This window comes from Ochotona princeps, chromosome 14 (genome assembly GCF_030435755.1).
Source record: "Ochotona princeps isolate mOchPri1 chromosome 14, mOchPri1.hap1, whole genome shotgun sequence".
Taxonomy (NCBI): Eukaryota; Metazoa; Chordata; class Mammalia; order Lagomorpha; family Ochotonidae; genus Ochotona; species Ochotona princeps.
This window is the reverse complement of record NC_080845.1, coordinates 37,453,654-37,468,034: the sequence shown is the minus strand read 5'-3', so window position 1 is coordinate 37,468,034 and position 14,381 is coordinate 37,453,654. Positions and strand designations below refer to the sequence as shown.

Sequence of the window (14,381 nt, the reverse complement as noted above, 5' to 3'; positions counted from 1 at the left end):
ACAATACAATAAAATGGATAAAAAAAAAAAAAAAAAAAAAAAAAAAAAAAGAAGCCAGAGTTGCGGAGAGACAATAGGAGAGACAGATAGCAAGAGATATTTTCCATGCACTGGTTTACTCCTCAAATGGCTGTAACAGCCAGAGCTGGGCCGTTCAAAGGGGGCGGGGGCAGGAGCTTCTTCTGAATCTCCTGTGGGTGCAAGGTTCCCTGGCTTTGAGCCATCCTTTACTGGTTTTCCAGGCCTTGAGTAGGGGGGAGCCTAATCAGAAGTGGAGCGTCTAGGACAGGAACTGGTGCTCATATGGGATGCTGGCACCACAGGCGGAGCATTAGCCAGCTATGCCAACACACTGGGTGCAGGAAGAACATTTTAAAACATGGTAAATTTTCCTTAGAATGTAACTTAGCAGTTTCAAAACTATATGTACAATTTATAGTTAAAGCTGAGTGAAATAGGCCTGCTGTCACTTAGGCAGAAATTTACATTAAGAACAGAAGTATTTAAAATGAAATTTATTTTATAGATAGCTAAAAGACAAATTTATGTCTTGTATTAAACAGATGACTAATATCTCAATAATTCAAGGAACTTAACATTGACTGTATATTCAAAGTGATTAGGAAATAATATGTTTTAGAAAGACTGGTGGGGCCCTGCGGCGTGGCCTAGCGGCTAAAGTCCTCGCCTTGAAAGCCCCGGGATCCCATATGGGCGCCGGTTCTAATCCTGGCAGCTCCACTTCCCATCCAGCTCCCTGCTTGTGGCCTGGGAAAGCAGTCGAGGACGGCCCAATGCATTAGGACCCTGAACCCGCGTGGGAGATCCGGAAGAGGTTCCAGGTTCCCGGCATCGGATCGGCGCACACCGGCCCGTTGTGGCTCACTTGGGGAGTGAATCATCGGATGGAAGATCTTCCTCTCTGTCTCTCCTCCTCTGTGTATATCTGGCTGTAATAAAATGAATAAATCTTTAAAAAAAAAAAAGAATGGTGGAAAAAGTTTCTGTTTTCACTCTTTCAGTACTATCTTCTAGTATGATACAATCACCTAGTTAAATATGGAAAACCTATTCACAGAAAGTTGGTTGTAGTATACTTTGTTTTTCATTTTGAAAAATCATTTATGTGGGGACATAGGTGGAAGGAGAGAGACAGGGGATTTATCATCTGTGAGGTCACTGCCGGAATACCCACAGCAGCCAAGGCTGGGCCCAGCTGAAGTGAAGAGCATGCATCGCTGTCCGGGTTTCCACATGGGTGGCAGGTATGCAGGTACTTGGGCCATCATCCATTGCCTACCAGGGTGCGCAGTAGTGGTTAAGCTGAAATTAGAATTGGAGTCAGGACTCAAACCCACTCACTTTTTTTTAAAATTATTTTTTGTTACAATTATTTGGCGCTGAGTTCTCCCTTCCTCCTCCCCCTACCTACCTCCCCTCCCCTCTGGCCTCCCCTCCAGTTTTACAATGTGTGTCTTTAGTGAAATTTCCCAAGTCCATCATGCTGCTGTTGGAGTGTCTTCCAACCATGTAGGAGACTCTGTCATTTGGTTGTGAGTTCATTCTTGTATTCTGAGGCCCTAATGTAGGTACAGTGAGGATTAGGTCTTCATTATTTATGGGTAGTACCAATAACATTGATAAAGGGGTCATTGACCATCTCAGGTGATTATAAACAATCAGCTTCTTATGGATGCTTGATTAATGAATTATATCACAAGATCTTATTACAGAAGGTACAGGTAAGTATGAAGTGACAGAGTAACAATCACATATAATATCTCTAGATTTGACATCATATTATATTGGAGCAGACATATGATATCTGACCTTTTGGGATTGGCTCATTTTCCTTAGCATAATGGTCCCTAGTTTGGCCCATTTGGCCATAAAGGATTGTATTTCATTTTTTTTTAATAGCTGAGTAGTATCTTAGTGTAGATGAATCAGTATACATTCTTGATATCACTTCAGTAATATTTAGAAACTTGTCTTTAATTCATTTTTCACATACTTGTTTGAACTTAATGATGCTCTTTCAATTATGTCTATATTAGTCAAAATCAGTTGTTACTTGAAAGTGCATGTTATTATAATTTTATACCCATTTATTTTTCTTTCTTTAGGCAGATAATTATTGAGATAATTAAATCATTATGTTTCCATAATTATTCTTGCAATGATTATATTTAACTTAAAAATTTATATCCTTGTGGCCAGTACAATGGTTCAGCTGACTACTCCTCCACATTCAAGTGCCAGCATCCCATGTGGATACTGGTTTGTGTGCTAGCTGCTCCTGGCTTCAGATTAGCTCAGCTCCAGCTTTTTTTTTTTTAAAATTTTTTTTAGATTTGTTTATTTTAATTGGAAAAGCAGATTTATAGAAAGGAGAGACAGATAAAGATCTTCCGTCTACTGGTTCACTCCCAAAGTGGTCACAACATCTGAAGCTGAACTGCTGAACCAATCCAAAGTCAGGATTCAGGAGCTTCTTCCAGGTGTCCCGTGTGGGTGCAGGGTTCCAACACTTTTCCCAGGCCACAATCAGGGAGCTAGAAGGTAAGCGGAGCATCTGGCACACGAAACTGGCACTCATATGGGATCTGGGCACATGCAAAGTGAGGACTTTAGCCACTAGGCTACCATGTCGGGCCCAAAATTAAATAAATCTTTTAAAAAATTGTTTCCTTTAGTTAAAAACATATTTCTTACAATGGAGCAAGTATGCGTTTTTATTAAGTTCTGCTTCACGTGCTAAACATTTGAACTGACATTCAGACTGAATTTACTACTTATATAACTTGTATATTTGTTTTCGTTGAAAGCTAGGGGACAGAGGCAGAGAGATCTTCTGTCTATGGATTCACCCTGTGAATCCCAACAGTAGCTAGAGCAAGGCTAAGTCAAAGCCAAGAGTGTAAGGGTTAATCCTGGTCTCTCACCTGGGGAGCACAGACATGTTTGAGCCAGCAGCTACTGTCTTCCAGAATGCATGAATAGGAGGCTGGAATCTAACATGGAGCTGGGACTTGAGCCCAGGTATTCCAGTATGGAAAATGAATGTCCTAAGTGGCCTTCCAGCTGCTGCACTGAGGTCTGCTCTTGTAGAACCTTTAAAATCACTGTTCTGCAGATTACGGCATAGATGTGCAATATGCTTAGCGACTTTTTAAAAATAAATTGTCAAGAACATACATAGTTTAAAAATTGTTATTGTCAGGAAAATTAACATACATTAAAATTCCATATCCAAATGTACATCTCCCAGCTTTCGTCAGTTCCCACCAAAACCTGCTCATCCACAGCTGTAGCAGCTAGTCTCCTCTATGTATTTAGATGAAGAAAATCCCATGTTATTTCACCTATAAAAGTATTTCAGTGTTTCAGTGATGTGTTCATCTTTAAAGATAAAGAAACATCTACTTTCCTCATTTATAGAAAATAAAAGTTAGTAGATTTTGCCAGAGTTTTTTGATATCACCGTAGGTAATAATGTTATTACAATTGGAATAGCTGCTGGTTGATTACAGGGAATGGCAAATAATTCACTTCAGATAGTCCCTATTATTGTCAAAGTCATTGTTTCCTGCTGTTTCTTGGACTGTTCTTGTGCTATGTACTCTTATTAAGCCATAAACCTTTTTCTTTATGTGCTTAATATCTCACTAGAAATCAGCATACCAAAAACAATTTAGCAAACATTGCTTCATCTACTGAGTCTCTAACAGCTTTCCATGTGGACCACCTGAAGATTCTAAGCTCCACAACAGACCCATTCCAATAAAATTTTCCAGAGAAAGGAAGAAATATGTGTTTTTAGAAACAAGACTTTTGGATAGTTGTGATGCACAGTTTGGAAGCCAACTGATATTAAATTGTAGTGGTGATACCTTATGATGACAGTGCTTATCAACATAAATAGAAATTAATCTACTTAAAGATTTTGGTTGAACACTTTTCCTGTGCTTTGAGTTGCCAGTAAAAATTTTTTAAAGATTTATTTTATTTTCATTGGAAAGTCAGATATACAGCGAGAGGAGGAGAGACAAACAGGAAGATTTTCTGTCCAATGATTCACTCCCCCAGTGGCCACAACAGCCGGAGCTGAGCTGATCCAAAGCCAGGAGCCTGGAGCCTCTTCTAGGTCTCCCATGAAGGTGCAGGGACCCAAGGCCTTGGACCATTCCCAATTGCTTTCCCAGGCCACAGGCAGAGAGCTGGATGGAAAGTGGGGCTGCCGGGATTAGAACCCAGCACCCATATGGGATCCATATGGGATCCCAGTGTGTGTAAGGTGAGGACTTTAGCTGCTAGGCTACCGTGCTGGGCCCTAATTCACGATGAATTCAACTCCATTAATTTTCTCTGTGAACAGTCTTACATAGTGTAGAGTAAGCTATGTTCATTCCTTACTTTGACTCATAATCCAAAAGCTTTATTTCTTTCCTGAATTGAACTCAATTATAACTTAATGCGTATTTTACCAAGTATCTGTTAATATGAGAATCCATTTGTTATAATTCATGATTTCTCTATGGATTCTTGTACGATCTCCTGAATACTGCTGAGAAAAACAGTGCTAGTACTGTAGATTGTTACCTCCAAGTAGGTTAGTTACTACTATAGTTGGAACTTCTTTCTTAAAATAATGAGAAAATAATTTTAGGGTGTTTTTGTGTGTTGTCCTCATTTATGTAGTGCTTTATAGCAATAGTTTGGTTCAGAATCTCCATGTTTAAATTGCACATGGACTGATGCTATTTCTTAAAACACATGTTGAAAGATTAATTTTCTTCGCGTATTTCATGGGTATCTATATACTTGTCTTCAATAAACCCATCATCATCTATGACGAATGAATGTAATTGTTCAAATATTACTGTAGTATCTGCAGGGTTTGCATCTGGTATCTCTGAAAGAGAAGTTGGGTTTGCGGTAGAACCATCTTCGTAGGTTTCTGCTTCGTGTTCTTCCAGGCGGTGATGGTTGTAACTGACCAGAAGGTTGTACCATACGGGGCACTTGATAGCCATATATATAAGGAACGAAGTAATGAGTACGGTGATAACAACACCGACAAGAAAAGCCCAACTTTTTCCAAGAGGTTCATGTTCTTAAATGGTAGAGAAAAATGAGACAAAAACTTGATTAAATTGACAACAATTTTATAATCATAATCATGTCTTAATACTCCCCCTGTAACTGAGCATACTTTGTAAGTTTGGGCAAAAATTACTAAAACCGTACTTATTAAAAGATCCCGCATTATATGGTGACAAAATATAAATATTTTAAAAACACAAGTACAATTTTAACATTCAAACCCCCCCAAATTCAAAACACTCCAAAATCTGAAACTGTGGGAGGGCTTGGCACATGATGCTACAAGCAGAAAATTCCACACCTGAACTCATGAAGGATCACAGTCAAAACAAAGGAGTGCTAAAAATACCATAATAATGTATATAAAACAAATAGGTTTTTTTTGTTCAGACTTGGCTCCCATTCCCAAGATACCTGATTATGTACACATAAATATTTCAAAATCCCAAATAAAAAATCTAAAATTCAGAACACATCTGGTTCCAAGCGTTTTGGATAGGGGATATTTAACCTATCCTTGTGTTTGCAGGTGTTGTCACCCATTTCCTGAGACTGTTATTGATTTCTACCCATTAAGAATTATAACTTGATTGTTAAAGCAAAGGCTCAGAGAAATTGAATACTACACACTGGCATTGGATGGTAACCTGAAGAGCTTAATTTGGAGTCCTAGTAGTTTGTAAATCTTTAGTTTAGATGAAGAATTGTTTTACATTGCTTCCAGAATTTAAAATGGAGAAAGATAGAGAGCTACTTAAGTCTGTTCTGTTTGATACTTCAGCAACATTAATACTTCAAACCAGAACCTTACCTGAATTTCCTGTTAAGTTGTTCAGAGAACCATTATTGGTGATGAATTGAAAATAAAGGTCAGGATCTCCCATTACAGGTGAAGTGAATATTGAGGTACATTCAGCTGCATAAGGTGCTGTTTTGATATTGTACTTCTGTTGGGTATCAGGATAGTTACACGTGGTCATGTTCTCATTCTCTAATAAATAAGAAAGGATGAACATCATTATAGAAAATACAAATGCTTAGCATTTTCTATTTTTTACTTAGAGTTTTTGACTTGTCTGTCATTATTACAGACATAAGAACCTTATATTTTCCTAACAACACAATGAAGAAATGATATACATTTCAATCTTACTTTCAATCTTACTTTTGTAAATACAGTTTAAATGTCTTTGTTTAATGTTCAGTTTGAGTCAGTAAAGAATTTATGGTAAGACTACTGTTGCAGTCTGGTTCTCAGAGCATGGTTTGTAATTCATAAAGACACCTGTTTCCACCTCCTCTGGCAAGATATTTCAAGAATAAACAGAAAGGACTTAGAGATGGAAATGTGGTTACACATTGATTCTACAAACTTAATGCATAAAGTGAGATATATATGTGCATATATATATATGTATGTAAACATATATGTGTGTAAATATATATAACCTTATTTTTCCTGGAGTGAGGGAAGGACAACATTTATTCTGCAGTTACTTTTTACTTTTGTTTTTCTTCAGTTACCATTAAGCAGAAGGCATTTTCTTTTTAGTTTTTATTAAAATACTTATTTGTTTAGACTGGATCCAGGAGCCAGGAGCTCTATGTCTGTCTCATGTGGGAGGCAGGTACGCTAGTTCTTGAACCATCATCTGCTGCTTCCGAAGCATGTTAGCAGGAATCTCCATCAGAAGCCAAGTAGTTAAGACTTGAACTGGCAACTTGATATGGAATGTGGGAGTCCCAAGCAGTGGTTTGATTCACTGTGCCTTTATACTAACCCCAATCATTTCCCTTTTAAGAAAGCATGAAGTAAGATTTTTCTGGACCAGAACACCAAAAGTTAGCCACACCTTGGTTTAGATTAACTTTTGATAGCTTACCTAGTGTCACATTTGATGTATTCAACCATCTCTGTAAATTGTACAGACTACAGGAGCAGTTCCATGGATTTCCATATAAAATTATTAATTCCAAATGAAATAATTGTGGTACATCCAAATAGCTTATTGAATTACCTTGTAGATTTAGAAATTTTAGGTTTTTTAGAGGCACAAACACATCAGGATTCAGTTGTGATATGTGATTTTGGCAGACATGTAACTCTTTGAGTTTATGTAAACCTATAAATGCATCTTGTTGAATTACAGAGATGGAGTTGTTACAGATATTTAAAATTTCTAGATTGGAAAGGCTGTGGAAGCTATTCTTATATAAGATAGTAACTTTATTCCCAATTAAATAGAGCTCACTGAGTGAGGAATACTGCTGTAGAACCTTTGTGTCTGTAACATTGAGAGTAATTTGGTTATAACTGAGGTCAAGTATAGTAACATCTTTATTGATATTCGCTGGAATCAAATAGTATTTCTTTTCAGTGAAATTACATTTAATTTCCTAAAAAAAGAAAAAAATAGAAATGAGTTAATCAGGAAAAGTATTAACAGAATTTCCTGCAATTTCTTATCTATGCATTTATGAGTTGATAGAAAATCATTTTGAAAAGGAAACTCTACCATCTAGTCTTTTGGTGGAGAAGGGGGGAAGGGTAGTGCAAATGTTTTTCTTTCTCTTTTGGGATGAAATGCTGATAATTAAGGAAACCCTGATGCAATTAATCTGCAGATTCTATTTTGTATGTACTATATAAATGTAACAATATACTGTATATAATGGTCATTACTAATAGAATATTGGTATATTACCATATTTGTTGTTACGTGGTAAACAGCAATTCTGTTAACTTATTTAATATTCCAGAAAGATAGAAATTTAAAATGAAATTATCTGAGAAAATCTTTGTAAAAAAATCAGAGATTATGGCACTCTGCCTAATTAAATAACTATGAGAAACAGTAACTAATATATAGCTCTGTGGAGTTAGCAGCTCAAAATCTGGTATTTTAAAAGGAAAGACTTGTTTTGTGTCAGAAAGTTAACCTTTGTTTGGACGTTATGGGCCACACATTTTCCTTTTCTAGATGTAAACTCAAACAAATAATTCTTGTTTTGTCAGGTGTGCAGTTGAACTGTACCCCCAAAAATGTCACTACAAAATTTCCTAATACATGCTTTTCTTTAAGAGAAATTTCCCACATTTTAATTTTTTTAATGTTGGGAAGCTAATCTTTTGATTTAATAGTGAAAATTCACAGAGTTTTCCTTTAATCTGTTTTTAAAAGATTCAGTTGTTAAAAATGAAGACCACTTTTGTAACACTAGAGTCTGGCTCAGAAATCATAGACTGAATGTACACAGTTTTGCATTTGTGAACTCCCCCCTCTTTTTGCCTGGGAATATTTTACTAGATTCACAGAAAACATATTTTAAAAAACATTTTCACTACCTTCATTGTGAAAACTTACTGTGGTAGAAGTCTGACTCTTGTCCGGTAATAGCATGGAGAGAAGCCAAAGTGAGGCTGTGATGCCTGTGACCTTCATAGTGCAAGCCTGATAGAAAAGAGAGTGTTTTCATCTCAGTAGGAGACTGGAACTTTAGAGGTTATTAAGGATGTTTGGTTTCCTTTTTTTTTTTCTTTTCAATCTACTTTTGCTAAAAGTGCAGAAAACATGGAACAAGTGTATGACTGCTTACCAGCCGTACATATAGCTCTTAAATTAGAAAGCCCCTTTGGAGAATGAGAGCTAAATATTTTTAGGGTGTCTTTTTCATTCCCTTGATATATTGGAAAGGACTTAGAAGTAATTGACGTGATTCTGCGCTTAACATGTGCAGTCTGTATGTACACAAAACGAAGTCCAGAAGAACATATTTTGTCTGTATAAAGTGTTTCTCTTTTATTTCCTGCTCCTGGTTTCCAATTCAGAGGAACTGATTGATGGGCCTTCTGCACTCTGCTGTCTTCTGCCCTCACCATGGGGATTCTTTTTGGTCCTTATTAAGTGGATTTTTGTTTTCTAGAATGCTATGTCTTACCTTATTGCTTTGTTTCAATGAAATGTCATAATTTCTGGGATCAAGCATGGAAGGGTTTTTTTTAAGGCTGGAAAGAAATTTTTGGCTAAAAAATTAAATTATAGGGCCCAGTGCAGTAAGTAGCCTAGTGGCTATAGTCCTCACCTTGCATGCGCGGGAATCCTATATGGGTGCCAGTTCTAATCCTGGCAGCACCGCTTCCCCTGCAGCTCCCTTCTTGTGGCCTGGGAAAGCATTTGAGGACAGCCCAAACTCTTCGGACCCTGCACCCATGTGGGAGACCAGGTAGAAGCTGCTTGCTCCTAGCTTCAGATTGGCTTAGCGCTGGTTGTTGCGACCACTTGGGGAGTGAATCATCGGATGGAAGATCTTCCTCTCTGTGTCTTCTCCTATCTATATATCTGACATTGCAATAAAAATAAATCTGTAAAAAAAATCAAATTATACTTAGGAGGAAATCTTCCCTCAAAACATTGGTGCGGTGTCCTGTTGTCTTTGAGTTTCAGTATTACCGTTAAGCATTCTAATTCTTTGTCTTTTGTGTAACATGTGTTAACTTATCACAGGGCTCTCAAAATCAGCATTATGAAATTTCATGGTGTTTTTAGACACAGATACACACTGCTTCCGTATGCCAGTTCACTCCAGAGCCAGTGTCTCAATCCAGGTCAGTTAGGTGGGTGTCAGGAACTCAACTACTCAGACATTGCGTGCTGCTTTCCAGGGTCAGTATTTTCTGGAAACTGAAATCAGAACTGAAGCTGAGGTTTGAACCCAGGCATGTGGGTATCTTAAGTGATGTCTCCACTGTTAGGCCGAATGCTTGCCCCAGTTTTCTAATTATTTTTATCCGTACTCTTCCCACATTACATCTCAGCATATATTTTCCTCTGCTTTTTTGGGATGCATCCTTAACTTTATCTTCCATTTTTTTTAATTAAAGCAGCATTTTTCACGTATTTCTTTTAAAATTCTTTTTAAATTTTATTGTTTAAAAAGATTTATTTGTTTTATTGAAAAGACAGATCTACAGAAAAAAGGAGAGACAGACAGAAAGATCATACACTGGTTTACCCCCTCAAGTAGCCACAACGGCTGGAACTAAGCTGATCTGAAGCCAGGGACCAGGAGTTTATTTCTGGTCTCCCACGTGAGTGCAGGGTCCCAAGACTTTCGTCCATCCTCTACTGCTTTCCCAGGCCATAGGCAGGGAGTGGAATTGGAAGCAAAGTGGCAGGAACATGAATTGGCACCCATAATGGGATTGTGGAGCCTGGGTGGGTGGGTTGCGGGAAGGATTAGCTGATTGAGCTGTTGCACGGGGCTCGTTCTTTTTTTACTCTAAAAGCTCATATTGTTTGAATATTTTCTTTAGTATTCTGTCACATGAATGTACTCATGTTAGCTTATTGCTTCCTTTGCCTTTTATGGTTTTCTTTTTATTTACATAGCGTTTTTGTCCTTAGGTGGTAGGCTTCTGTTTTATTTTGGGCTTACTTTGTACAATCTTCATATGTTTGGCAGTGTTTTGATTTTGACTTAAGTGAAGAATGGGTGACTACAACACTGACCGGAAACTGTGTTTATGTAGATCTTGTACACTCTGGAACTTGGTTACAATGTGAATGTGATGGACTGTTTTTCTTTAGATCTCCTCTCTTGGGCTTATTGGCTTTCACAAAATGTCTCATCTGATCTACTCCCTGGCCAGCATTCTGAGAGCTGAGTGCTTTTAAAAATGGTTTATATTAGAATTTGTTGTGTAACATTTTGAGGTACTCTTGTAAGTGTCCCTGTTCTCACTTCTGTCTGCTGCTCGGTTTACTTTAGTTTCAGATCTCCCCATGGGGAAAAAGTCCTGCGATCTCTGCTCGTGGAGGGGAAGAACGTTATCTGAGCAGAGCAGGGAGGCATTTACCACTGCTGCTCTACTTCTAGACCACCTGGTACTGCCAAAGTTTTGGACCATTTACAGTTTCTGCAGTATACAGCAAGTGGTTTTTCAGCTTTTCCATCTGCTGGCTTGGAAGAATTAACCTTTCCCAGTGAATTTCCATTTGATTGATGGCTTTCAGGGTTTTTCAGTTTAATTCCTGCCTCGTTTTCTGTTATCTTTGTCCTTGTGGGTTTATAGCTTGTTTTTTTTTTTTCTTTCTTCATCTTTTACTTTTTATTTCAGTTTTGAACGAGAGTGAAAGTTACTAGGCGCATTCCACATACCATCTTTTGATTAAAATTCCCATTTAACTGTAGCTTACTCTTGCTAAGTAATTTGCATATAATAATTTTATTGATAACCTTGATGTTTCTCACCAACTCTCTATTCTCTGTTTCTTAAAGCCAACACTATAAACTCTTCTGCAAACAAGTAATATATAAATATAGCTAGGTCTTCTGAAATTTATTTTTTTTTTTAGAGTCCTTATAACATTTGTTTGATTTTTTAAGGAAAGTATGTTTCACTGGAGCAAAAAGTAGAGAAACTAATCTCAAAGTAAGGCTCCCTTCGAGTTCCTGATCTGTCACTCCCCTTTAGGAGTGTGGGGTATGCTGCTATTTTAATGCTGATCTGGGCTAGTCAGTCTTTCCTCGTTGCCTTCATATTGTTTATCTGCCTGGCTTATTCTCTTCCCACTCTTTCCATAGTTTAATCGGCTACTCTGTCTTGTAGAGTTTTTATAGCTTTCATGTAGATTTTAATAGAACCCCTTTTAGAGCCAGAAATGAGTTCAGGCTGTCACTTATTCCAGACCTTTGCTTACAGAAGGGGAATGCCTACATCATTTCTGAAAGTGTATTTACCTGTGTTTAATGATCTTGTAGTATGGGCTGGCCTCTGCAGTGGTTTGTGGTGTTATTTCCAGTAGCCTGGTCAAACTCTAATGTCTCTGAAGATAAGTAAGGGAAAGTGAGTAAGGTTGAGTTCTGTTGTTTCATGAATTCAGATAGAGCTGGCTAGAAAAAAATAAATAAGCGGCAAAATTACTAGTTTTAAGGAAAGTGTTGATATGGAATAGAAGCAGATGAGAAAGGTAATAGAGGTATGATGAGCCTGTGATCTATGTGAAAACAAATGCAGAGGATGAATTTATATTTAATGATTACTATTTTTATTATCTATTTACTACTATTGATTACTTTCTTCAGTATGCTAAAGGAAATAAAATTATAAGGATTAGAAAAATAATATTTTTTCTTTTATAGCAATAAATGTTAGAGTGAAAAAAAGTGTATTATACACAAGAAGACACTGAAGAAGTTAAAGCATTACTGGGTTAAAAGCTGTGAACTGTCCTGATTTACATGGTCTTTGGTATTTCCATGTGTTTGTCTTTTGAGAGGGGAAGAACGCAATGGAGGAGGATGAATGTTAACTATCATGACACTGAATCAGTCCCTAAACAAAAACATTTGCTATCTTTGTTGACTCTCTCAATTTGATTGGCAGAGGGGTTAGTGAGTGGATTATCCATAAATCATCAGTTTATCCAGAAATAGTTCAATAGTCTGTTTGCCCTACTTAATATTATTGATTGGAAAATTTTTTTCTCAGTTTTAAATTTCTTTGAGATGATATTTGAGTTTCAATTTAGTGATTCCACAGGAACTAATAATAATAATAGTAGCTTTTATTTGCTGTATGATTATTGTGTCTAATAGAATAGAATTATGCTGTGATTATTTTGATTTTATTAAATAAAACACATTTTGCCATTAAAATTTATATTGTATTTCAGTGTCTTTGGAGTAAGATGTTAATGATTCACAATCAATTTTCCTAAGCATTTAATTATAGAATTTTTTGAAACCTTAAAAGGTTTTTTATAATGAAAAATTCCAAGGAATAAACCTTACCGAAGGAGCTAAGGTTATCACCTATCACCAAACTTCAAAGGCTATCAACTAATTACCAGTTGTTTTGTTTTGAAAATTGTTTTTCGAGTGATGTCACTTCAAAATGTCCTGTGGTGAACACATTTCAAAATAATCAAAACATCTTATACATTTGCTTGGCTAGATTAAGCTATTTTTGTTTCCTAATGAAAAATAATTGCTTTGTATTACATTCTAATTCTATTTACAAAAGTCTTTGCTTTATCACAGGTTTTTACTATTTCTGAGGTAGATGATACTGAAAATATAGTCATATCTATGCTCATTTATTGAAGGAAAAGACTGTACAGACTTAGCAAGCTTAAATAAGATTACTTTCTTTTTTTTTAAAATTCAACAACTTCCACCAAGCCTATCAATTCATAGGATCTTACCTTTGGTTTTTTCTTTTTTTGTTGTACTTCTTTCTTTTTCTGTTGTACTGAAGCGCTTCAATCTTCTACACCATTTTAAAAAAAAAGTATGTCATATGATTGTATTTCACTTTGTTTTAACCTTTGTACCTCATCAACCAGTAATAAAAAAAAAAAAAAAGAAACTTACTAGACTTCCTTAGCAAAAGATTGACTAGAAGAATAATTTCTTAAAGTCACCTCTGACATTTTCCATGTAATCAATGAGGCAGTCTGCTTAGCTTTGTGTTTCCTAACTATTTTTCAAAACTTACTGAAATATTAATCTTAATTTGTGGCATAAGATGTGTAATATTAAAAATCCATACTTTTTGAAAGATACACCATTGCTAATGTGCATTATTGCTGCAGGTATTTTGTGTCTCTTAAAATATTTATTTATTTATTTATTTATTTATTTATTTGACAGGTCAAGTGAGTCTTCCATCCACTGGTTCACCCCTAAATGGCCTCAATGGCTGGGGTTGATCCTTAGTGCTAACCTGGTTTAACCCAGTGTACCGCAGTGCTAGAAAAGTTTAAATGAAAAAGTTACTGCCAAGTTTTATATGCTATGGAGTTCAACTTTATGGTTTGTTCTTTTTGATGGCACCATCATTGTTGGTTTTTCTTTTTTCCTGCCAAATTATCACAAGAGGAAAGTAGTTAAAGCACCAAAGGTCTGGCAATAGGCTGCCTTTCGGGCTTCATAAAATCAGTTACCCTCCTTGTGCTGTAGTTTCCCCTTTGGTCAGTGGAATACTGTCCAACATTATTCCTCCTCTAAGCATTACGTGAAATGTAGAGAATAGGAAGAAACATTGCTAGTGGTGAATAATCATGTGGGTTAGAATGAGTTAGTTCCCAAGGACTAATGTCTCTGAGATTCTGGTCTCCCTAGTCTAGGAGGCCGATTAAAATGGTGGATATCTGTTGCTTGAAAATTCTGTAAATCCATATACCAATATAAACTGCAGCAGTGTAGATGTTCATATGTTGTACTGTAGTGGTTGAGGGTTACACTAATGACATTATTCATTGTTCAACAGG

At 36.6% G+C, this 14,381-nt stretch overlaps 2 protein-coding genes across 4 annotated transcripts in view; one reads left to right on the top strand and one right to left on the bottom strand.

Moving 5' to 3' along the window:
* Positions 1 to 14,381, top strand: part of IFT74 (intraflagellar transport 74) — a 76,721-nt gene that overhangs the window by 23,133 nt on the left and 39,207 nt on the right. The window lies entirely within an intron of this gene.
* LRRC19 (leucine rich repeat containing 19) lies at positions 4,788 to 13,015 on the bottom strand. Its single transcript, XM_004581063.2, has 6 exons — positions 12,901 to 13,015; positions 11,848 to 12,000; positions 8,472 to 8,558; positions 6,990 to 7,503; positions 5,918 to 6,097; positions 4,788 to 5,116 (listed from the first exon to the last, which is right to left on the bottom strand). Exons 3-6 carry the CDS (start codon positions 8,547 to 8,549, stop codon positions 4,788 to 4,790), a joined length of 1,101 nt encoding a protein of 366 aa, XP_004581120.2. The 5' UTR covers positions 8,550 to 8,558; positions 11,848 to 12,000; positions 12,901 to 13,015.

Excerpts from the sequence above, each read along its gene's own strand:
- LRRC19 (XM_004581063.2), bottom strand. The coding sequence starts at position 8,549 with ATGAAGGTCACAGGCATCACAGCCTCACTTTGGCTTCTCTCCATGCTA. Across the intron at positions 7,504-8,471 it reads AGAGTCAGACTTCTACCACA|GAAATTAAATGTAATTTCAC; the intron begins GTAAGTTTTCAC and ends TTCTTTTTTTAG. Across the intron at positions 6,098-6,989 it reads TACATCAAATGTGACACTAG|AGAATGAGAACATGACCACG; the intron begins GTAAGCTATCAA and ends CTTATTTATTAG.